A 22,093-nucleotide genomic window follows, 5' to 3' on the forward strand; every position below is an offset into this window, starting at 1 on the left:
AGATAGGCATCCAACCTAAAACCACTTGGTAATAAGTGGAATGGGCTATCTATCTTATATATTACTTAGGATCTCTTCCAATATCCGATATGAAAGATTTTGTCTCTAATATTATCTGAGATAAGATGACATGCAACAAAGGTTCTTTGAACTAGGGAGACAATGAGAGGGAGCACAACTTTTAGGCGACAACAAAATACCTTGGAGACGATTTTATAACCCATGATCGGCTTAATGTCTTTCATCAGATGAGGATTTTGAACTTTTGGAAGTAAGCATATCTACGTAAATGTTTACATCATATTTAGCATTTAGCCTAAAGTAAAAAAGTGATAACAAGTCTAATATTCTTGACATTATATCAACCTATATATACAACTACATTCTCAATTACAGTGAACTTTGGTATCCAGATACTCATCTGAAATTCGAAACTGACTCAAATACATTAAATGCAAAGTTGGAGATGCAAAATGAATTACATTCAAACAAAAGGAGCAATCTGTAATAATGAATTACTTTCTCACCACTCTCTCCAAACGAAATAAACAAACTCTTTGGTGAAGCAAAAAAAAAAACTCTCTAAAACCCTCGATTCCGCGAGATCGCTTCGTCGCCATTGTTGAGAAAGATGAAAGCTTTCAGATCTCTACGAATACTTATTTCCACCTCACGAACAGCTACGACACCTCGCTGTAAACCCCATCTCCCTCACACCTTCCTCCGCAGGTTCTACTCGGCGCAGCCGAACCTAGACGAACCCACCGGCGACTCTGTTTTCGATAGCAGTCAATACTCAATCCCTGTTACCGAAGACTCCTCGAAAAAGCAAAAGCAACCTAATTGGGATAAAGGGTACAGGGAAAGGGTACAGAGGGAGCTGTTTCCGGAAGACAAAGGTAAATCGAAATCTCCAGAAGAAGATAGCTCCGAAGAAGAAGAGAGTGTTGATAGGTCAAGGATTCTAGCGAAGGCTCTCTTGGAGGCGGCGCTTGACTCAGCTGATGACGAACTCGGTGAAGGCGAGGTTCGAGAAGAAGATCAGAAGTCTCTTAATGTCGGCATCATCGGCCCCCCGAACGCCGGCAAATCTTCCCTCACTAATTTCATGGTTCGTTTATTGAAAAAAGTTTCCATCTTTTTCAGATGTTTGAGAATCTTGCTTATGTGCAGGTTGGAACAAAGGTAGCAGCTGCTTCAAGGAAGACCAACACGACGACCCATGAAGTGTTAGGAGTGTTGACTAAAGGAGATACACAAGTTGTAAGTTTTTCTCCTTGTGATTGAAGGCATGGAGGTTAAATTCAATCATTTGTAGATTTTAAAGATGTTGAAACAACTTTGCAGTGTTTCTTTGATACTCCGGGTTTGATGTTGAAGAAAAGCGGATATGGTTACAAAGACATCAAGGCTCGTGTGCAAAATGCTTGGACTTCGGTTGACCTTTTTGATGTCCTCATTGTTATGTTTGATGTCCACAGGCATCTCACTTGGTAACTCACTACTTTATCAGCTTTCTTAACAAAGCTATCTCGTAACTTAAAATAGTCTAGTTAAGTGCATCAAGTAGTGGACCGAGATTATCCTTAAGCTTCAGAACCGTAAACCACTGTGCTGTTTGTTTGTAAAATTTCTGTTTTCTGTGTGATTTGTATAGTCCGGATTCAAGAGTTGTACGCTTGATAACATACATGGGAGAGGAAGCAAATCCGAAACAAAAGCGTATTTTATGTATGAACAAAGTTGATTTGGTTGAGAAGAAGAAAGATCTCTTAAAGGTTGCTGAGGAGTTCCAAGATCTCCCGGCATATGAAAGGTACATAGATTCATTTAACAGGGATGTCTCTTGAATTGCAACTGAAGGTATATGGTTTTAGGTACTTCATGATATCAGGGCTCAAGGGATCTGGAGTTAAGGATCTCAGCCAGTATTTAATGGATCAGGCAGTAAAGAAGCCGTGGGAGGAAGATCCATTCACCATGAGTGAAGAAGTCATGAAGAACATCTCTCTTGAAGTTGTTAGGGAGAGATTACTAGACCACGTTCATCAGGTAATGATAGTAATAATAGTCTAACCTCTACTTGCTTATCGGTTTCTAAATTACACGACTGCGAACAAACCATAGGAAGTACCATATGGCGTGGAGCACCGTCTAGTGGACTGGAGAGAGCAGCGAGATGGGTCTCTGAGGATCGAACAGCATCTCATCACTCCTAAACTTAGCCAGCGCAAGATTCTTGTGGGCAAGGGAGGTGCTAAAATTGGGTAAGAGCAAACAAGATCACAGGCTAGTTCAACTAATCTCATGACTGATCTTTTTGTGTTGGTATGGTAATTTTGCAGGAGGATAGGAATAGAGGCAAACGAAGAACTTAGGAGAATAATGAACCGCAAAGTTCATCTCATTCTCAAGGTGTTGCTCAAGTGAAACCGGTTCTCTGAAGACCTTTAGTTTTTTGAGTTTTGATCGGTTTACAGAATCGTTTGTACACGTTTTGGTATCTGTCTGTATATTTGATGTTGTCAAAGATTAGACATTAGAAATATAATCTTATATAAAAACAGACAGTTATCCCAGGAATGAATGAAGCAGCAGAATTTTGAAAAAAACAAGCAGTCCTACCGCTATACGTGTAAGAAGACTGCTTGTAGTTCCGTGAGTAAAAGTGTGAATGATGGTTGATTAGTTTCTCTCACTTTATCAATTTTTTAAAAAATAACAGTTTTTTTCTTTCTATGAAATATGGATGGTTTTATTGGGTGAAAGACAATGCATAAGATGTGAGTAATAATGTTATGGGTTATATAGGTTGCGTTCGGTTTTGTGGACACGTGTACATTATATAATGGATAAAATGTGAGGAAAAAACATAGCTCAAGTGACATGTACAAAGTATGTGAACTAGGAAGTAGGAACCATGGAATATGTATATTAGATAAAATATTGTAGAGAAGCAACTAAAAAAAAACACTATAACAACATATTTGTATTAAGCACTACAAGATCATATCATCAAATAAGTCATCATCATGTGGGATACTCGTCGTTCTGGTGATGTAGGATTTAGCTTCCATCTGCTCAAGTTTTGGTTGAGGATTCAAATCTGCCGTCATAAAAACATATCCACGTGAATGTGCTACAACACTCCTCTTGGATTATGAGTCTTTAGTGGAACAAAAATCACAGTTACGTGAGAAGTTTGGATTTGGGTTTTGGCCTAAGCAGTTAATATGGCAGTCCGGCAACAAGCCATTAGTCGGAAAGCATTAATTTATATATGTCTTTTGGCGTTAAGTTATCTGAGTTTTGACCTAACCAGCTGCCTCCGGTTTCTCTGAGCGAGAGATTCCCTAAGATCATTCTATTCTTCAGAGCCTGTAATTCCTCAAGAGTTTTAATTGGCTCCTTGACAAGCTTATTCAAGGAATCAAGAGACGCCTGTAAAACATTATGAGCATAGATCATTCTATTTCTAGCAAACCCTAAAATATAGAATGAATGGGGTTCTTGTTTTGAGTCGGTGACTAATCATGAAAGTGAACATCTCAAAGTGACCTGGAGCATCATTTGGATCTACAAGTCTTTAGGAGTCAGACATATAACAGCCAGACACAAGCTCAGTTATCATGGCATTCCTTCAAATGAAGTCAAAGCTATAAGATTAAGAAATGGAAAAACCGAAAAAGTATAAAAAGTATGTAAACCACTAATATGCTTCATCTCCTTAATCCTACAGCTAGTGGTTTTAGATCGCAGCCACCAAATCATTTAACACATTCCCAGTCTTATTCACTTTTAGAACCTCCAGAGTAACACACTCAAGATTTAAAACGTTCTCCATCTCTCTCTCTCTCTCTCTCTCTCTCTCTTTTTAATCTAGCGTGCTCCTTACGGCGATAACTAACATAATCATTTATGATCTCATCATTACTTAGGTTCTTCGATTTAAAACATCAAACTGTATTTTTGACAAAAGAAAAGATCATACTCATTTATAACAAAAGTCCGAACCAATTCATTCAGTTATTTACAATACAGACGCCCTTTCAAAATATAACCCTAATGAAAGTAGTAGAAAATGTAAAAATTGACCAGAAACGAAGTATTTTTTTTTGAGGATAAACAATCAAAAGTAAAAACAAAAGAAAATACAATATCTTCTTTTTTTTTGGGTCAAATACAATATCTTCTTTATGCTCTTTTCAAAGACTTTCCTTGAGGTTAACACAGCAAATTCTCTATTAAAAAAAGGTGAAAAAAATTAGGCTGCAGAAGTTAGTCGCAGCTGTTGAGATTCACCAGTCATTGGATCGGTAGTGTTTTGGCTCTCCAATGGCATGTACTGAGACATAATCGCCATAATTTCTGAATCCATATAAGACTGCATTTTGGTGTTTTGGAAAAAAAAAATTATCATCAGAGAGATTCATGGTGACTATGAATTTAAGAGTTTTTAATTCTCAATAAGAGAAGCAAAACGTGTAAAAACATACCCTGAGACGATACTTGTAGAACACGTAACCACCTACACAGATACCTCCAACTGCAGCTAGTATCACAAATGTAAAGAACCATCCAATTCCTGACCCGCTTTTCTCTGCGAAAAAAAACAAAAAAACAAAATAAGAATATGATTAAGATCATAATTGTTTGTTTCTGACATTTACCAATACAAGTGTCTTGTTCTTTCATGTAGAGACGATTGCCAGAGCATTTGCATTCGAAGCTTCCCCATTTGTTGTTACACTTGCATCCATCACATTGACATGCTGATTTCTCCTTACATTCATCAATGTCTAGTAGATATATATGTATACAGAGCAAAAGATCAATCAGTTCAAGACAACAAGATGAAAGAATATAACATTATAGTGTGGGGAAAAGTTTTTACCTTCACATTTAAGACCATCTCCTTTGAAACCTGAAGGGCAACGACATCCAGATGTCTCCGTGTTCTGAGAATTCAACAATAGAAGAAAATGGTAAGAAACAGTGTGAAACTTGGATGTAAAGTTTCAAACTGTATGGCATTATTACCGAACAAGCGGAGAAAGTTAGGCCCTTTTTTGTTTCAGACCAGCAGCCTCCTTGATTCAATGAACATCTTGCAGGTCCATAAGCTGTTAACAACAGTCAAGAAAAGATTACTTCTTTTTCAAATCAGAACACAAAATGTTTTTCTTTAAACAATATAGAAGTTAAAGAACATACGTTCACATGAAGTATAGCCATCTCCTTTATACTGCACACCATTCACAACAGGGCATTCACAGACTCTTCCCCTAAATGTGTCCTGATATAATCCAATTTAGGTGAAAATCCCATCAATATATTTGAGAATAATAATGAAATAATCAGGTAAAACTAACATTTAAACGGTATATAATCAAGTACCTTGCAAGCTGTTACATTAGATTTCTTGTCTTGCCAACATCCTCCATTTGCTTCAAGACATTCATTTGTTTCTATATCTGTTTTCAAAAGTGTAAATAATATTTCTTTAGTATTATTCTGTTACCAGAAGATGGTCAGGTCAGTTTACAAGGGGAAGTGGTTTAACCTCCACTTAGACAGATCCCGGGTTCGGTTCTCTCCTTGAAACCTGAACATATAGCCTTTAATACCGAACTACTCTCGAGTTTACCTGAGCAATGAATCAGATTAACAACGTCAGAATTTGTAACATTATATAACAACATATTGTTCTAAACAAACATGTTACAATAAGAAGGAATGAAACAAACCGCGGTATTGAGCATTGTTGATGATCAATGTTGGCAAGATTGTGACATCCCCACGGTCTCCCTGTCCAACCTGAAGTGCTTGCTCACCTTTTAAAACCTCATTCTCCACATCAGCTGCAGGATCACCCATACATTTCTTGATCTTGTCAAGTGGCAAACCTGAGAATAAGAGAGTTTTATAAGACCCGGACTGTGAAGAAAAGGAAAATGAAAACGATAGTGATGTCACTTACCTAGAGATTCCACAACACTCTCTGCACATTCTTTAGTATACTTCTTCTCCTTCATGGAACACCTAATGTGAAAATCAGTCACATAGTCCCACCAAACCCAAGACTTGTTTATCTCCTTCCCTACTCTATGAACACATAGCTGTCTCAAGTTCTCGAAAACAATGTCTTTCCCATCGTATCCATCTCCAAAGTCTTGTTCAGGGTCAGGAGCACAATACCTCCCTTGGTTTATACACTGAGACTTACACTGATTGCTTGAAACATAATCTTTAGGACAAAACCATGTAATGTAATGAGGTGTGAACAAAGAGTATCCTCCTTTCTCGAGAATCTGTGCGTGCCCTTTAAAGTTTTTTACAAAATTCATCTGCTCATCGCACCGCGCACCACACTCATCGTTCGTGTTGGTCCATAGCTCATACTCAACTCTCTCATCTGGATGAGGCAGTGACTCGCTCCAGTCTATCTTGAGGACTACTTCCTCTCCTTTCTTGAGAGCTTGCTTGAGGGTGTTTGCGAAAGAAAGGTCGATTAAAGCAGATGGAATGGTGAGTTTCTCTATGAAGTCATCAGCTTCTTTGGATTCTTCAGGTGAATCCATTGTTATCAATGACTCGTCTACGTTATCTGCTATTAGAACTGCTGCTGCACCGGATTTTTGACCGTTCCATACCTTTAGTGCAAAGTAGCACTCTAATGCCAAAAAAAAAACCAAACCACAAAAAAAACAAATCAAAACCGAATCTTTACCATCCTTAATTCTTCAGTCTACAATTAGATTGAGATTAAGGCGAGTTTAATGTTTTTTTAAGGTAGGGTCTCATAGAGGCATGCGGTTCGGTTCGAGCGATTAGTTCGGTTTGGTTTCGACAATTCAGTTTTTGGTTAGTTCGGTTAGACAAAATTCGCCAACGTAAACCTAACAAATATCTGTGTCGGTATTCAGTTAGTTTAGTTGATGAAAATTTTACCTAATTTAACCGGAGTGTTTGTTTTGGTTTAATCTCGTTTATAAATTTGGTTATTCTAGTTCAAAATTTAGTTAATTGGGTTCAAAATTTTGGTTACAATTAGTGTAGTTGTGTTTTTAAATGAAAAAAGAAAGTTTAGCCGAACCGAACCTATAACTGAATTTGTTTAATATGGCAAATTGAATCGAATTCATAACCAAACTTGAACTAAAAACGGAAAATTTTGGTTTGGGTCAGATCAAAATGCCAGAAATTTGGAATTTGGACCGTTCTCTAATTTGCTGAGCGGTTAGGATCAAAAACTAGATAACAAGTCTTATGGGAATGAAACAGTTACCTCCAGGGGCGGACGTAGGTGTACGGGTACGGGGTCACGTGCCCCCTACTATTTTTTTATTTTTTCTTGAATAAGTTAGATTAATTTGATGAAATTGTTTGTAGTTTACTGAATAAGTATAAAAAGTGCCCCCAATCAAGATTGTTTTTGTTATTTGTAGCAGTGTGCCCCCAGCTAAAATCGTGTCTAGATCCGCCACTGGTTACCTCCACGATCGATGATTAAGATGGTAGGACGAGGGAACTTGGGTTTGAAAGTCTTGTCAAAGGAATCGCACCCAAAAGCTCCTTGACCGGCGTAGACGACGGAGCCGATCATGTAACCACCGTAGTTAGGTACGCCGAAGTTAGCAATGGCTGCGTCGTGTTTCGACCGCATTGCCAAAGGGCTTAAGATCGTGACGCTGCTCTTCTCAACGATGAATCTCCCGAAAACGCCGTTCACCACCATGGTCAACGCTAGAAACAGAGCCAAGGTGGCTCCTTTACTGATCAAAGACATTTGTTTCTGATCAGACCAAAAAAAAAAAAACAGAGTTTCCAAATTATTTTGTTTTGTTTCCCTTAGAAAGTGAAACTGAGTCGGGAATTAATGACTTTTCGCAAATGGGTGTCTCGGTTTTTCGATTTTTTTTGAAGATTTTCCAGAGAAAACAAAATGTTAAAGAGAATTAGGTGATGCTAACTGTTTATTTTCTGTGTGTTTCCATGGGAAATTAGAGAAACGCTTAGCTTTGATGGGAAAAAAAGTTCAAGAGGGAAAAGAATTGAGTTTGCAGGAAAGTGGATGTCTCTGTTTTCTGGAGGAAGAAAGAGATCTTAACGTAAAGTAAACGAGAGAGAAGATGACTTGACAGAGTCAGCAGAACTAACCATGTCTCTGCAACTACTGTTTCAACCAACTTCTCTCTTTCATTCTTTCTTTTATTTTATATAATTTTCTAAATTATTGACGAGAAAAACAAAATTTGACGTTAACTTAGAACGTAAGGCAAACGTGAGATCCTATCATCTTTTCAAAGCTCTAATCTTTAAGCTTAATCAAAGTGGAGAACGTTACAAAAATTAATCTAGTGGAGAACGTTACAAAAATATGGTAGCTCAAGTCTACAAGTTTTCAATCTTTATCTACAACAATAACTTTTCAGTACTCAATGATTTACAAAAATCAAGACCATTGCATACTTCATTGACTTTTGAGAAATATTGAAGTGCCATATGGGTTAAGTTAGAGAATCATCCGAATCACCGATGTGACAATTACTAGGAGACATGAATTATTGCATAATCGACATTAACTTGTTTAATGAAATATCCAACCTAATTGTTAGCTTTACCATTATTTCAAAATTATTTAAGGCAGACCTTGAATATGATGTGTGTTTGTTTATATCATCATGATGTGTTTGTGTTTTTAATGAATTCGGAGAAATGACAACAAACATGTATTTTTATTTAGCAAGAAAAAGTCTCTGATATACATTAAGGCCATTTACAAAAAAAAAAAGTCTCTGATATACATTAAGGCCATTTACAAAAAAAAAAGTCTCTGATATAAAAAAAATGATTAGAGAGACTAGTTACAAGAATATTTTATATGTGGTAGGAGAGAAAATGTCAATTCATGATTTAAAATTGTCCCATTTGCGTGAATCTCATGCCAGTTTCTTTCATATGCAGTAAACAAGAAAATTGTTTCTTTTTCAAAAACAAATATTAGTTGCCACAAGCACATAATAATATAGAAGAGAAATTAGTAAAAAGAAGTAGAAATAAACTTAAACAATAATGTTCAAAATGACACTTTCTTTCTTCACCACATTCATATGAATAGATCAACCTGCATTGCCAATAAATATTCAGATTTTGCTACAAGTACCAATAAGAATTCACAACAAAAACCTTATATTGCAAACATAAAAAAGAACACATATTCAAAAAGGCCAATTAACACCAATGTTACCAAACCATACCAAAAGAGGGAACTGGACCAAGGCTAAAAACAGCAGGAGGTACTGACGTTTGCTCGAATCATAAGTCCTTACTTGAGCAAACAAAACATGTTTTATCGTCTTCAAGGGATGTTAAAACGGGGACCCGGCCTGCTTATGTCCGACCTGTTTATTGTGTATGTTCCTTTGTGTTGTTCACCAAGAATATCCCAGTACACAAACACGTCAATGGCATCAACACATAATAAGAGTATATCCCCACATAGTCTTGGAAAAACCGCAAGACATCGACCCGCAAAAAATAGCCTCCATATGATATCCCACAATGTCTAGCACAGGAACCTTTCCTCTACCAAGTGAAGTGATAGAAGGGTTATTTTTAGGAGCATCACGTACACAATGATTTGGACTGTAAATATCATTAATGGGCCATTAAAAAAAGATTCTTGGGATATGGGCCATACAACTGGACAGGATACAGCTATTCTTGTAACCAAACAAAATACGAGCAATGTTTTCCTCAATTAGGTTTAGACGATATAACCCAATCCGACACCCGAATCTCATAGTCCCTTCTCCGTCAAAACCCTAATTTCTCATCCCCTCGAACTTTGATTACAATGGCGAAATCAATGAGATGCAAGAGGGTGAAGAGATTGAGAGCTATTAGAAGAGAAATAGTGGAGAAGGAAGCATTCACTCTAACGAGAGACGACGCCAAATCCGCCGCCATCGAAGCCGCACTCGCCGCCCCCAAATTACCTGTTCGTCAGCCACCACCTTCTCCGTTCATGGAAGTTGCGACCCCCACTCCCGAGTCTACCTCTGCCTCCGTTCATGGTATGTTCGATTTCTTCTGTAGCAGCTTCAAATTTCTCAATACACTTGAATTTGTATAGGTTGATGGAACCGCTGTTTGGTTATGTCTGAATCTTTGAAAGTGTTGGTAACATAACTATGTCCTGTTTTGGATATTATCGTTGTTGTTTGCAGATATGGAAATGGATGATGAGAAGCGTAATAAGTCTCTTAAACCCATCGGGAGGAAGTTGAAGAAGAAGTTTAAGATGGGCATGAAGAATCGTCGCAGCAAGGGTTTCCTTCGAGGCAAGCGTGTCTAAGTTCCCAACTTTTGTTTTGTTTTGTTTTCACTTCTAGTTCTGTTTCACCTCTCATAACTATATGTTCCCTGAATATTTCTTAATTGTCTTAGAAATTGTCTTGTTTTGCACTTTTATTTTTAGCCACTTTAAAGTATTATAGACCTAAAAAGACATGTTTTGAAACTAAATATGTCTGATTATGCCTCCCATGTTTAATTTTCTTGCACCAAAAACTATCATCATCGCAACTATTTTTACTTGACTAGATAGTTAACATTTAGGATTCAATCAACTTTGTAAACCTTTAGACATCTTGATTTTGAGCCAAATGTAAATCAGAATCACGAATCTTAGATAACTTTTTAACATAACAATAATAATGCTCAGTATAAATCAAGATTCACATATTTTAGTTGTTCAGACAACGTATCACAAAATTAAAATTGAAACAAAACAAGAAATTATTTGTCAAGAAAGATTCTCTTAAAAACTCAGCACCGTTTGATTTGTTTTTTTGAAAAAGAATCAGTAACGTTTAGAGTTAGATTTACTGCAAACTCTCCTGATCTCTCCAGTACGATCTTCACCAGTGATGACACCAACATTGACCAGCTTAGCCATCGACACAGCAAACTGATGTCTGAACATCTGAGGCGGCTGCTCCGCGAAAGCCTTCACAAGCGGAGCGGTCCTCGGATCCTTCACAAGCTCCGCATCAGTCGTCAAAACTCCCATATTCTTCTGAAGATTAATGTAATACTGATTATCGAATACCACAGGAGTCGTGGCGTCTAGGTAAACCGTCTCTGAGGCCCAACGACACTTGCGGCGCAAGAAATCTGCGTATTTGGAGTCAATAGACGGATCAGTTCCATGGGTCGCGTTGAAATTGTAAAGCCTCGACTGGATGGTTCCACAGTAGGCTTTTCCGATGGTGTGGGCTCCGGAAAGGACGACAAGGTCGAGAATGTTGAGTCCGTACGACTGAAACGTCTCGAGGAGGCCGGTGATGTCACGGCGGCCTGAAGGGACTTTCTCGACGTCTCTAGCGTAAGAGTTGGTCGAGTCACGACGTCCGTAGGCGTTGGGCCAGTAAGGACCACCTAGTTGGTATGTTGCGCTGCGGCTAGCTGCGGTTAGGATGTCGGCACATGAGACTAGACCGGGGCAGGATTTCTCGATCTCGGACTTGATATCCTCGATCAGCTCGAAGCCTCTTAGGGTTTTGCTTGCTGGAGATCTTCTCTCTGATCCTTTGTGGTCTAGAAGAATCGATGCATCACATCCCTGAACGTTATCCATACACGAGAGATATTTCTCTCATTAGTCACTACTTTTGTTCATCTCTTCTTCAAAATGAAATGAAATTTGTCATTAATGGATTAATCTATACTTATCAAGTTTTATTGGTTTTGGCATTATTGCATTCCGCATATTTTATTGTTTTTTCTCCGATGCTTAGTGTTACCGATACAAACTCTAATAGTCATTAGAAGAAACTATCAATTCAGGTCGATTTTCAAAACTATGTAAACTGTATATTATATGAACGAAAACATTAGTTAGCTAGCTATAGCATGAGAGTATAAGGTTAATATATATACTATGCTGTTGAAACGATTAATGTTAAAAGAATATTTAAGAAAGAAGGTATAATTGCAATACCGTGACGCCGCAATCGTGGAAGAGAAGGCGGAGGAGGGATGGACCAAGGGAAGGATCAGTTTTTGTCCATTCCCTGACTTTTGTATCAACGATTTTCTCAAAATTTGGACAAATCTTATCATAATAACTCAACGATAACAGATTGTCCAAAGGAAACCATGACTTTGTGTCCTCTTCCTCGTCGCCTCCGTATCCTCCCTCTCCCGGTAAGTCTTTGCTAGCCGATACTGGCCAGGCCACGAGAATCACGAGGACGAAGACTGAGACCACGGCCGACTTCATTATCTTGCCTTTTTATATCTTTCTCAGTTTATTGGGTTTGAATTTGTTTGATATGGCCAAGAGATGTCTGCGAGTAGTTTATATATTGGGGGTTGAAAATGAATGTGATGGTTTTACGTGGGAAGCACACCTTTAGTATTTTAATAATTCAAATGAGTTGCTTGCATGTCGTGTATACTTTTGATTTTTTGATAGAAGAGAAATCAATAAACTGATAATTTGATGTGAAACAACTAAACAAGCCTTTTACTTATTTGGATTAGATTGTTATTTTTATTTTTTCGTCAACTTGGATTGGGCTTAATTTATGTGGTCCATTGGTCGGTTATCACTTATATTGCTATAATTGATTTCCCTATTATATTGCTATTGTCATGTTTGGCCGATTCTGTGTATTCGCCTAGAAACACTGAAATTTTGAAGTTAATATAGACTTTCTAGATTGTTAAAAATAAAATTTTATTAAAACTCTTAATAAATTATTTTTTTTAACGCTGGATAATTATGCTATTACAACTATGAGAAATGTTTCAGACGTTTTTACAGTCGACAATTCTACCTGCCGTATGAGGATTCACGCCTGACTGTATTACCTGAACCGTCATATGTGATCCATGCTTGACGATACTCCTTGTGCCATGCTGCAGATCTCTTGTAAACCTTTTCTCTTTTAATTCGCATAATTCCGCGTTAATAAATTGTTTGTAAATTATAAAATTTTAGAACCGATTATGTTATGACGAAATCAGTTTATAGATAAAATGAAACGTGAATATTTTGAAAGAACAAGGTCTGTAACTCACATATCGCCTAGCTATAAACCCGTTATGATACAGTAGCGGCATCTTATTGAGAAATCTGGCGAAGCAAAAGGTGAAATCGCAAAATTACTAATTTCATTTTACAACCATGCATGGGTTTTCCTCATTTACGTGGACCAATTTTAGTAAGAGGCTTACTAAAGGGTCACGTCTATGCATCCATACCGAAACTATATTAGTAAACCACGACCAATATCATGATAACATCTAAAGTTAATAAGTTTTCTCCATTAATTTAATCTAGGCATGAGTATTTGGATATCTAATCGTGTTTAGATCAAAGATTTTAGATTTTTAGGTATTTCTGTATAGGGAGCTAGTATCTATTCAAATAATTTTGCATACCAGATCGGATTCTAATATTTTGAATTTGAGTTCCACCATTATCTACTAAAAATAGCAATCTCAATTAATTTCAAAGGTTGTGAATTCACTTCAATTGAAAGGTTACATGTTAGGTTGTGAATTCACTTCAATTGAAAGGTTATATGTTTTCAATAATTAAAAGTTATATTTTTTTATTTAAAATAAATGTTTATATTGAAAAGTTGTGACTTTTCATATATGTATTATTTCAAGAAGAACAATTTTTATATGGAAAAGATGTAACTTTTGAAACAAATTTTTGAAAATCTATAAATAGTTTGTATATTATTTCTGAATGGTTGTATATGTGCGTGTTATACAACAATTTGGCTTGAAGTCCCATTCTTTTAAACTTTCTTTTATTAAAAGGAAAAATGATTGATGACTACATAAAGTATTGGCCATCACATGGCTAACCATGCAAACTAAACTAATGTATACTTAGCTACACGAAGTATATATTATTCATGACAACATATATCAACTAAATGATGTTATGTAGTTAACATCACGAGTTTAATTTCATTCATCCAAAAAATGATGTGAATGTCAGAGACCGTTTAAATCTCTCGCTTTATCAATTAAATATGATGTACCTGACAGTAATTTAAATAAAATTAGATTTTGATCCGCGTTTTAAAAGCGTAAGAATTTTTGTTAATAAAATCTAGTTTACAAAATCAAAATATGTTTTATAAAATTTGGTAAGTAGTGTTTTAACATTTTTATTTTAGTGTATTTGAAAACTATATTATTTTCTTATTTTATTTATATTAAATATGAAAGTTACATAAGATATTATTTAATTTTATTTTTTAAACTATTTAATATGTTTTGTTATTAACTTTTAATAGAATTTCTGTAATTCATTTGATTAATTGTGTGATATATACTTATTTGATCAATTTTTTTATTATAAAAATTATTTGATGTCAATTTACTGATTCTAACCGTTTATTTGTTTAATATAAATTAATGAATTATATTATTTATACATTTTGTACACAAAAATTGCATTCATTTAAACTTAGTAAAACTTTCATATTAGATTCTTATTCTTAGATTATTTTTATTCTTAAAAGTATATAATTAATAATTATATATGAGAGATTATGTTTTGTTTAAGTTGACATCAAATAAGTTTTGAACAAATAAAATGTGAAAGTTAATAAATTTACATCAAATTAATTTTATAATTAAAACGTTATCAAATAAGCATATATCACACAATTAATCAAATGAAGTACAAAAATTTTATTAAAAATTCATAAGAAAGCAGAGTAAAATTATTAAAAAATAAAATTGCATAATATCTTATATAACTTTAATATTTAATATAAATAAAAATAATTTAATTATATGTTTTCAAATACACTAAAATATAAAACACTACTTATCAAAAAAAAAAAGATAGGTTAAAACATATTGATTTTGTAAATAAGATTTTGTTACAAATATTCTTAAGCTTTTAAATTTTGGTTGAAATCTAATTTTAGTTAAATTACGGCCAGATCGGTCATGTTTTAATTGATGAAACAAGTTATTTTGAACGGTCTATGACATCAGTTTTGGATGAATGAAACTAAACTCGTGATATTAATTACATAACATCATCAAGTTGAGGGATGTTGTCATGCATAACATATACTTCGTGTAGCTAGGTATACATTAGTTTAGTTTGCATGGTTAGCCATGTGATGGCTAATACTTCATGTAGTCAACAATCATTTTTCCTTATTAAAACTGACTTAGACACATGAAACCATGACATAACAAAATAATATTTAGGGTTTAGAAACTTGCTGTCCAAGACACACATGAGGAACACTTAACCTTTACGAAATGGACCTGGAACGGTGTATCTCTCGTACTACAGCGGTATGAGCGACAACTCTGATGGTTTACGGCTAGTGGTGGTTGTTACAGTTTGAGAACCAACGAAGAAGATGACGTTGGTGTAACAAACTTTCTTATTTCTGATAAGCGTAAACAGAGTACATGGTGAAGTTTATATAGTAGTTATCCGGTTTACATTGTAACTATACCGAATAACTAAACCACATTAAACCAACATGTATTTAATACTTATACTCTAATATGCCCCCTCAAGATGGCAAGTAGATAGACTTGTTTTCCTTACTAATTATAAACAACAAATTTAAACTGATTATAATATAAATCAAATCATTAACAAAATAAATTACACCGAATAATTATAATAATTTTAAATAAGCTAATCAGAATAATTTTAGCCCTAAACAATACAGTATATAATTAATTTATAAAAAAATTTTGATCAATTTAAAATTAAATCTGCGCTGTCATGTAGTCATCTAGTTTGGATTAAAACACGTACTCGTAACATAAAACCTTCATGTCCAACTCCGGTGGTAATTCTATATTATTTTTGAATTGTTTTTATTTACATACATTTTCTCCTTTTTGAAGTAGTATAATATTTTGTATTTGTTGACGAAAAAAATAATATTTTGTATTAAATTTCTAAGTTCTTTTTTTTAAACAGCTCGAATAATGGCGTGGAAGAAATCAAGAAAGTGCATGGTTCCCACTCGCCAACGGCTAAATCCTCAAACGGCTCATTTTGACTCTCGCATTTAGGAGCCTTCTTCAACTAATAACTTTTAATTACTACTATAATTAATTAAATGCGTTTACCCAGAAAAGCGATATCTGTGCACAATTACCATTTAATTTAATATCCGAAACTACAGCTTTTTATGGCTAGTATATAACCAATTTGACGCTTAGCCACGAAAGCTTTTCTTTCTCGAGAACCTCAAACATCTCTCATCTTCTGTTATTACACCTCATTTCGTTATTTCCTTTATTTTACAGACACGTTCCAACGTTCAAGGGACAAAACAGAGCGATTTTAGGACACATTTTATTTTAGCGGTGGAGGCAAAAAAAAAAAAAAAGAAAGAAGAAAAGTCTCTTACTACTAAAACAGATAAGCACATTACTGTTTAATTGGTTTTGTTTTCTTCTTCATCGTTCTGTTCCTCGTATCTTCTCCACCGCTTGTTTTGTTCTGTTTTTATTTTCTCTTGTGCGAGAAAATTCAGTGTCTTCACTAACCCAAAACGATCTTCTCCTCCTTTTTTTACTTCCTCTTGTAGAGACACACAGAAACAGAGAGCTGTTCTTTAAAACCTTCGATCGGTTGATAAAACTCGAATGAGTGTTTGATTCGTAAAACATATGGAGATATCGTCTTCGTCCCAACGGTTCGGTTGTATCCTTAGAGATCGTAATCAAAACGCTTTCGTTTGCAAGAAGAATCTAAAAGCTCCGGTGAAAGACCGCCATCATCATCATCATCATCACGAGCTCTTTAAATCTCACGTCTCCGACGAGAATTCTGAGAACTTGGTCGATTCTTGGATCGAGACTCTTAATAAAAAGAACAATACCAACAATGGTATTGGTCGGTTAACGGGTAAACCAACCGTTAGAAAATCGCGTGTTAGTGCATCTCCTCCTATAGAAGAATCTGTTTCGAGGAAGGAGAAATGTGATGAATCGAAGAGAAACAACGGAGCTTCTTCGCTGGTACAGATATGGGAGGCGAGGCTAAACCCATCCAGCGGCGGAAACTCGCCGAGCCATAACCAATCCACGGTGGCTAGTAGTATCCGGGGAGATTCAGGAGACAGCGTTCAAGATTCGTGTTTCTCAGAATCTCCGTCTGATGAATCGGAAGCTGAGAATGGTCATGTGGAGATGGAATCTCGGTCACAGGGTTCAGTTTCTGATTCCGGTAGAGTCGCTGACTTAATTAGGAGGCTTAGCAATGAAAAGAAGCTAATCGCCGTCGGGGGTGGCCTCTCGACTATCAAAACGCCGAGACCTTACATTTCGTCGGAGAAAAGCAGTTTTCCGTTGGTTAGTTGCTCGCCGAGACTCCGAGGACGGCAAGCGTTCACCGATCTGCTTATGCGAATGGAACAGGATCGCCACCGCGAATTGGATTCGCTTCATCAACGCAACGCAGTTTCTAAGTTTACTCAACGCGGCCGCCTCCAGGTAAAATATGTTTTCACTATTTAATTTAATGAGGTTTTTATAATCCCCCACCCCACCCCCCCAATACTTTCTTTTGTTACACTGTCATCTCAAATCCTCCTTCTTTTGTTTTTCCTTTTCTTAATTCAGTCAATGCTAAGGCTGAGGAATCTCAAACGCTGTCTAGCAATTCAAGATCAATACCGGTCTAACGAAAAAACGACCAGATTAAACCGGTTCGAACCAGGCTCTGCTGTTCTACGTTTAAGGTTTTTATTGAGAGTCTCTGTTTCTGTTTTTTTTTTCTTTCAAGTTCTTGAGTTTAGTTCTCAGAGTTTACTTTTTTGTGATCCTTAACCTTTTGAATCGCAACGCAGGGAGAAATTTCGTGCTAACGCAGTCAACGCTGATACGAGTAAAGAGACAGAAGTAGCTACAGAGAGGACAGGGTTGAAGAAAGGCGGTATTAATCAAGAAGCTTCTTTCGCTACAGCAGGCACAACGTTATGTAAGGAAGAAGAAACTGTAAATAGAACAGTTGAAGCAAACGTGGATTGCCTTGAGCTGCAAGAAACAAGAGGTGCAAAGACTTGGAATGACAACAAGTTCGAAGATAAAGAAGAAGAAACAAGTCAGAGCGAAACTCCAGAATCAACCCAGAATAAACTTGAGATAAAAATGGAAAATTGTGTGCAAGAAGCTCCAGAGACGCAAGGTGTGGGACATGAGAGTAACGAGATGGACCAGTGCCTTGAGCAACAAGAAACATCATACATGAATGGATGGGAAGAGTATGAAGAGGAGCAGTATTATTACGGAGAAGCGAACAATGACTGGCTTAGCGAAATATCACGGCCGAGAAGTTATTGGGAGGAACTGAGGAAGTCACGGTACCTGGAAGTAATGAACACTCGGTCTGAGAAAGAAGACATACGTAGACTCCTTGAGCGGTAATTAACATCATCAAATCAATCAATTAAACTTTGTTTATGTATCAACTAGTCTAACAGAATGTGTTTTCTTCTTGGTATTTTACAGAAGAACGGTAACAGACTTTCTCGAGAGCGGGTTAAGAGAGGAGATCGATAGGCTCATGATGTCCCGTGTGCAGACACACTCGAATAAATCTTGTGAAAAATGGGAACAAGAGGAAGAACAGAACAATGAAGCTGACGAAAAAGAAGAGCCATTAACAGAAGGCGAAGAGCAAGACGATAGAGATGATGACTCTAGCCGAGCTTCTTCTCATATTTTTGCATCGTCTCCTGCCGGATCATGGAGTTCGCAAGACACTGAAGTAACGTCTTCCACTCCTGTCTTGTCTGTTCATAATTCTCCTTCACCCGTAAGTATTTTTGATTTCTCGTTGTTCGCAACCGCACTAGTAGTACAAACCTTTGAACCGCTTAAAAAACATTTTCAGGAAATGGAGCTTATAAGTGACATGAGAGCACAGATCCAACAGCTTCACCAAGAAATGTCGTTACTGCGAGACTCTGTCAAGACATGTTTGGATGCTAACGCGAGCTTGCAACAGTCATTCCACGGAGAAAACCCAATGAAACGCAAATGCTGCGTCTGCGACGAAACGCAGGTCGAAGCGGTTTTGTATATGTGCGGACATATGTGCACGTGCTTGAAATGTGCCAATGAACTACACTGGAGTGGAGGGAAATGCCCGATTTGTCGAGCTCAGATTATGGACGTTGTTCGTGTCTTTTTAGATACAAGAAACTGAAATAAAAAGGGTTCTTAAACGAGTCCACTAACCCTTTAGGCCCTCTGTTTTACTCATCGCGTTTATTTGGCGTTTTGGGTCTGAGTATCGTAATGTTCTCTTTAATATTAGGTTTTTTGTTACCAACATTGTAACGAAAGGTTTTGTTTAGTTTTATAAAGTTAAGTTTTGATGTCCTAAGCCAAATATAATAATTAGCACAAATTAACCAAATAACTTTAAATAGAAACTGGATATAAAAGTTAAGAAACAATTAGGCGGGCATTTCTGGTTTCGGGTAGTTCGGATAGGGGATAGAAGATCCATTTACTATTTGACATATTTTCGATTCGGTTTCGATAGTTTTGGATTCGGTTCGGTTCGGATAGTAAAAGTAGGAACCGAAAAATACCAAAAAAAGTCGGTTCTCATTTGGATCCGGTTCGGATTCAGATAGTTCGGATAATTTGGATAAAATATCGGTTATTTAAGGTAAATATCAAATAATTAGGATGATTTAGATACATTTTTTCGATATTTCGGATGAAATTATTCAGATAGTTTCGGATACTTTCAGGTAATTCGGATACTTTATAATAATTTCATTATCTTCAACTATTTTCAGATACTTTTAATAGAATTTTAAATTAAAATATATATTTAGTTATGTTATATGTATATAGGATAGAGGGCGTACGTGGATTAGCTGTACGCTAGGCACCCATAGGAGCTGTGAGGTAGTATCCCGTTGGGGCATCCACATGAATATGGAGTAGTGGTCTAGCGAGAGTTACCCATGGAGTATGAAAAGACGAGTCAACCGCGAGAGGCGGGATATAAAAATGTACATTGTAGGAGCCCTTAATTCATGGTCAGGTATCGGGGTGTTGAAATGGAGTCGGTTAAGTCTATGGTTTGAGGTGTGTGGCAATGAGTGAGATCATTGTATTGATTGATCGCTAGGTTGTTAGAAATGTATAAAATTGAGAATGTTTGGAAAAAAATGATGATGATTTGAAATGTTAAGATGCATTAACTGATTGTAGTGGCTAGTCAGCCCTAGTTCCTGCATAAAATAGTATAGAAGATCATGCGGGCAGACTGGTCTAGAATCACTTTACTGAGTAACTTGTTGCTCATCTCTCCCTTTCCATTTCTCTATACGCAGTACTGTAAGTAGAATTATATGGATGTGGATGGGACGGTATTTCAAAGAAAGTTATGCGTCCGTCGATTCTTGGGACCAATAACAGAAAACAAAAGGCTGTCTAAATGAGTAGATACGTGTCCATAACGCCCTTTCGATAACCCCGGTCGGACATCGGAGGATCGGACCGTTACACATCGGTTAATCAAACGTTGTGTTTCTCAATTGGAGAGTGTTATTCTGCTGGTAACTAATTATCACCGGTTTCTGTTCAGTGGCGATGGTACTTATTTGTTTTTTTCTTTTCATACCGATGGTACTTATTTGTTATCTCACGGAAACATATTCAATTGTTGGTTAGAGACAAATAAAAATGATGTAGATACCTAGAGTTTTATATATGTTCAATTCTCAAAGAAATATCTATGAAACAAAAGTCAAAAACACGTCTTACAATTTCATTTCTTTATTATAAGTTATTTTCATTTATATTTTCGTTAAGAACCAGTTTTATTTATCAAAAATATCATTTTTAACACTTGTGTATTTTCATATAGTATATAATAATAACAAATTAATTTTGAAACTTTTTTCCAATAAACTATCCGAACTTACTTTTATTTTACATATTGGACTGGTATTTATCTGTTTACACATTTGTACTAGAAATTTCAAGATAACAATTCATATATCAATACTATTAAAACAGAAGCAATTTTTATCTACTTACAAATAGTCTAGGTTGGACAATTATATTTAATTACATTTTCTATTATTCTACTCATATCTAATTTAATTGTTAAATATACATTATACCTAAAATTAAGGAACTAACTAACTAATCTATTATTTTTTAAACTAATGAATTTAATTTATATTAATTCAAAATTCAAATAACTAATCAATTATGTTTTAGTTATTAATGTAATAAATAATTATATATATATATATATATATATATATATATATATATTCATTCGTATATATACAACTATATATTAATCCAAATGCAAAAAAAAAAAATTGTTCAAAACCCTCACCAAATACATAAAAATATAATTCTTATAGTAGAGTACTAAAATATATATAAATACATATTATAAAATAAATATTAACAGTAATTATATGATGAAACATGTTACTATTGATAGTTTTATGAATATATTTTTTACGGATTACTCAAACAGACATAAAATATATATATCAAATATATACTAATTGAACAAATATATTAACACAAATATATCATAAAACATTACATTAACATAAATCGAAGCCAGAGAGTAAGAGTCAATATTTTAATTGTTTAAAAATAAAATTATATATATAAATTATAAAAAAATTAAGAACTAAATATATTAAAAATATATATCAAAATTAAAATAATAAATATTTACATTTCTAATGCGAATAATGAAATTAAATTTTAAATTTAAAATAAGCCATAGACAAAACATCAAAAAGTATCTAATAACTAAATAAACAATTATACTTTTTTTTGAAAACGTAAATCATTAATTTGTAATAGACGTATACACATTATTGATGCTCAAATCTATTTTATTTTTAATATGTATCCACTCAAATATTAATCCATTAACAAGATGGAATTTTAGTTGGACTAAAATTGTATTAAAATTGGAATATCAATTTCATAATATATTCACTATTCTTCTGAACGTTCATGAATATATATTACAATACTCAAAATATAATAATAAATCAAA

General features: G+C 35.3%; 5 protein-coding genes across 6 annotated transcripts; 3 read left to right on the top strand and 2 right to left on the bottom strand.

Moving 5' to 3' along the window:
- Positions 1-555: 555 nt before the first annotated feature.
- Positions 556-2,583, top strand: LOC106349186 (GTP-binding protein ERG). The gene is made up of 7 exons (XM_013789120.3): positions 556-1,111; positions 1,174-1,263; positions 1,348-1,493; positions 1,658-1,816; positions 1,878-2,052; positions 2,128-2,267; positions 2,346-2,583. The coding sequence occupies exons 1-7, from the start codon at positions 632-634 to the stop codon at positions 2,428-2,430; spliced, it is 1,275 nt and encodes a 424-aa protein (XP_013644574.1). The 5' UTR covers positions 556-631; the 3' UTR covers positions 2,431-2,583.
- Positions 2,584-3,966: 1,383 nt separating this feature from the next.
- On the bottom strand, positions 3,967-8,204 carry LOC106349187 (vacuolar-sorting receptor 6). The gene is made up of 11 exons (XM_013789121.3): positions 7,495-8,204; positions 5,981-6,673; positions 5,748-5,906; positions 5,564-5,647; positions 5,398-5,474; positions 5,215-5,296; positions 5,041-5,123; positions 4,895-4,958; positions 4,671-4,799; positions 4,497-4,600; positions 3,967-4,384 (listed from the first exon to the last, which is right to left on the bottom strand). Exons 1-11 carry the CDS (start codon positions 7,787-7,789, stop codon positions 4,265-4,267), a joined length of 1,890 nt encoding a protein of 629 aa, XP_013644575.1. The 5' UTR covers positions 7,790-8,204; the 3' UTR covers positions 3,967-4,264.
- A 1,562-nt stretch (positions 8,205-9,766) lies between these two features.
- On the top strand, positions 9,767-10,530 carry LOC106349189. Its single transcript, XM_013789123.3, has 2 exons — positions 9,767-10,079; positions 10,233-10,530. Exons 1-2 carry the CDS (start codon positions 9,860-9,862, stop codon positions 10,358-10,360), a joined length of 348 nt encoding a protein of 115 aa, XP_013644577.1. The 5' UTR covers positions 9,767-9,859; the 3' UTR covers positions 10,361-10,530.
- Positions 10,531-10,673: 143 nt separating this feature from the next.
- Positions 10,674-12,346, bottom strand: LOC106349188 (peroxidase 7). The gene is made up of 2 exons (XM_013789122.3): positions 12,008-12,346; positions 10,674-11,629 (listed from the first exon to the last, which is right to left on the bottom strand). Exons 1-2 carry the CDS (start codon positions 12,287-12,289, stop codon positions 10,868-10,870), a joined length of 1,044 nt encoding a protein of 347 aa, XP_013644576.1. The 5' UTR covers positions 12,290-12,346; the 3' UTR covers positions 10,674-10,867.
- Positions 12,347-16,284: 3,938 nt separating this feature from the next.
- Positions 16,285-19,420, top strand: LOC106349190. 2 transcript variants are annotated; one of them, XM_013789125.3, is made up of 5 exons: positions 16,285-17,523; positions 17,653-17,738; positions 17,880-18,452; positions 18,541-18,847; positions 18,926-19,420. In XM_013789125.3, exons 1-5 carry the CDS (start codon positions 16,699-16,701, stop codon positions 19,238-19,240), a joined length of 2,106 nt encoding a protein of 701 aa, XP_013644579.2. In that variant the 5' UTR covers positions 16,285-16,698; the 3' UTR covers positions 19,241-19,420. The 2 variants fall into 2 exon arrangements, with proteins under 2 accessions (XP_013644579.2, XP_013644578.2); XM_013789124.3 differs by having other exon boundaries at positions 16,290-17,523; positions 17,653-17,771.
- The last annotated feature ends 2,673 nt before the right edge of the window (positions 19,421-22,093 follow it).

The sequence above is a fragment of the Brassica napus genome, chromosome A9, assembly GCF_020379485.1.
Source record: "Brassica napus cultivar Da-Ae chromosome A9, Da-Ae, whole genome shotgun sequence".
In the NCBI taxonomy this organism is placed as follows: Eukaryota; Viridiplantae; Streptophyta; class Magnoliopsida; order Brassicales; family Brassicaceae; genus Brassica; species Brassica napus.

Coding starts and splice junctions, on each gene's coding strand:
- LOC106349190 (XM_013789124.3), top strand. CDS start 16,699: ATGGAGATATCGTCTTCGTCCCAACGGTTCGGTTGTATCCTTAGAGAT. Junction 17,524..17,652: donor CTCAACGCGGCCGCCTCCAG/GTAAAATATGTT, acceptor TTCTTAATTCAG/TCAATGCTAAGGCTGAGGAA. Junction 18,453..18,540: donor ATACGTAGACTCCTTGAGCG/GTAATTAACATC, acceptor GGTATTTTACAG/AAGAACGGTAACAGACTTTC.
- LOC106349187 (XM_013789121.3), bottom strand. CDS start 7,789: ATGTCTTTGATCAGTAAAGGAGCCACCTTGGCTCTGTTTCTAGCGTTG. Junction 5,907..5,980: donor GAGTGTTGTGGAATCTCTAG/GTAAGTGACATC, acceptor TCTTATTCTCAG/GTTTGCCACTTGACAAGATC. Junction 5,124..5,214: donor TGGCTATACTTCATGTGAAC/GTATGTTCTTTA, acceptor TGTTGTTAACAG/CTTATGGACCTGCAAGATGT.
- LOC106349186 (XM_013789120.3), top strand. CDS start 632: ATGAAAGCTTTCAGATCTCTACGAATACTTATTTCCACCTCACGAACA. Junction 1,494..1,657: donor GTCCACAGGCATCTCACTTG/GTAACTCACTAC, acceptor TGATTTGTATAG/TCCGGATTCAAGAGTTGTAC. Junction 2,268..2,345: donor AAGGGAGGTGCTAAAATTGG/GTAAGAGCAAAC, acceptor GTAATTTTGCAG/GAGGATAGGAATAGAGGCAA.
- LOC106349188 (XM_013789122.3), bottom strand. CDS start 12,289: ATGAAGTCGGCCGTGGTCTCAGTCTTCGTCCTCGTGATTCTCGTGGCC. Junction 11,630..12,007: donor TCCACGATTGCGGCGTCACG/GTATTGCAATTA, acceptor GATAACGTTCAG/GGATGTGATGCATCGATTCT.
- LOC106349189 (XM_013789123.3), top strand. CDS start 9,860: ATGGCGAAATCAATGAGATGCAAGAGGGTGAAGAGATTGAGAGCTATT. Junction 10,080..10,232: donor TACCTCTGCCTCCGTTCATG/GTATGTTCGATT, acceptor TGTTGTTTGCAG/ATATGGAAATGGATGATGAG.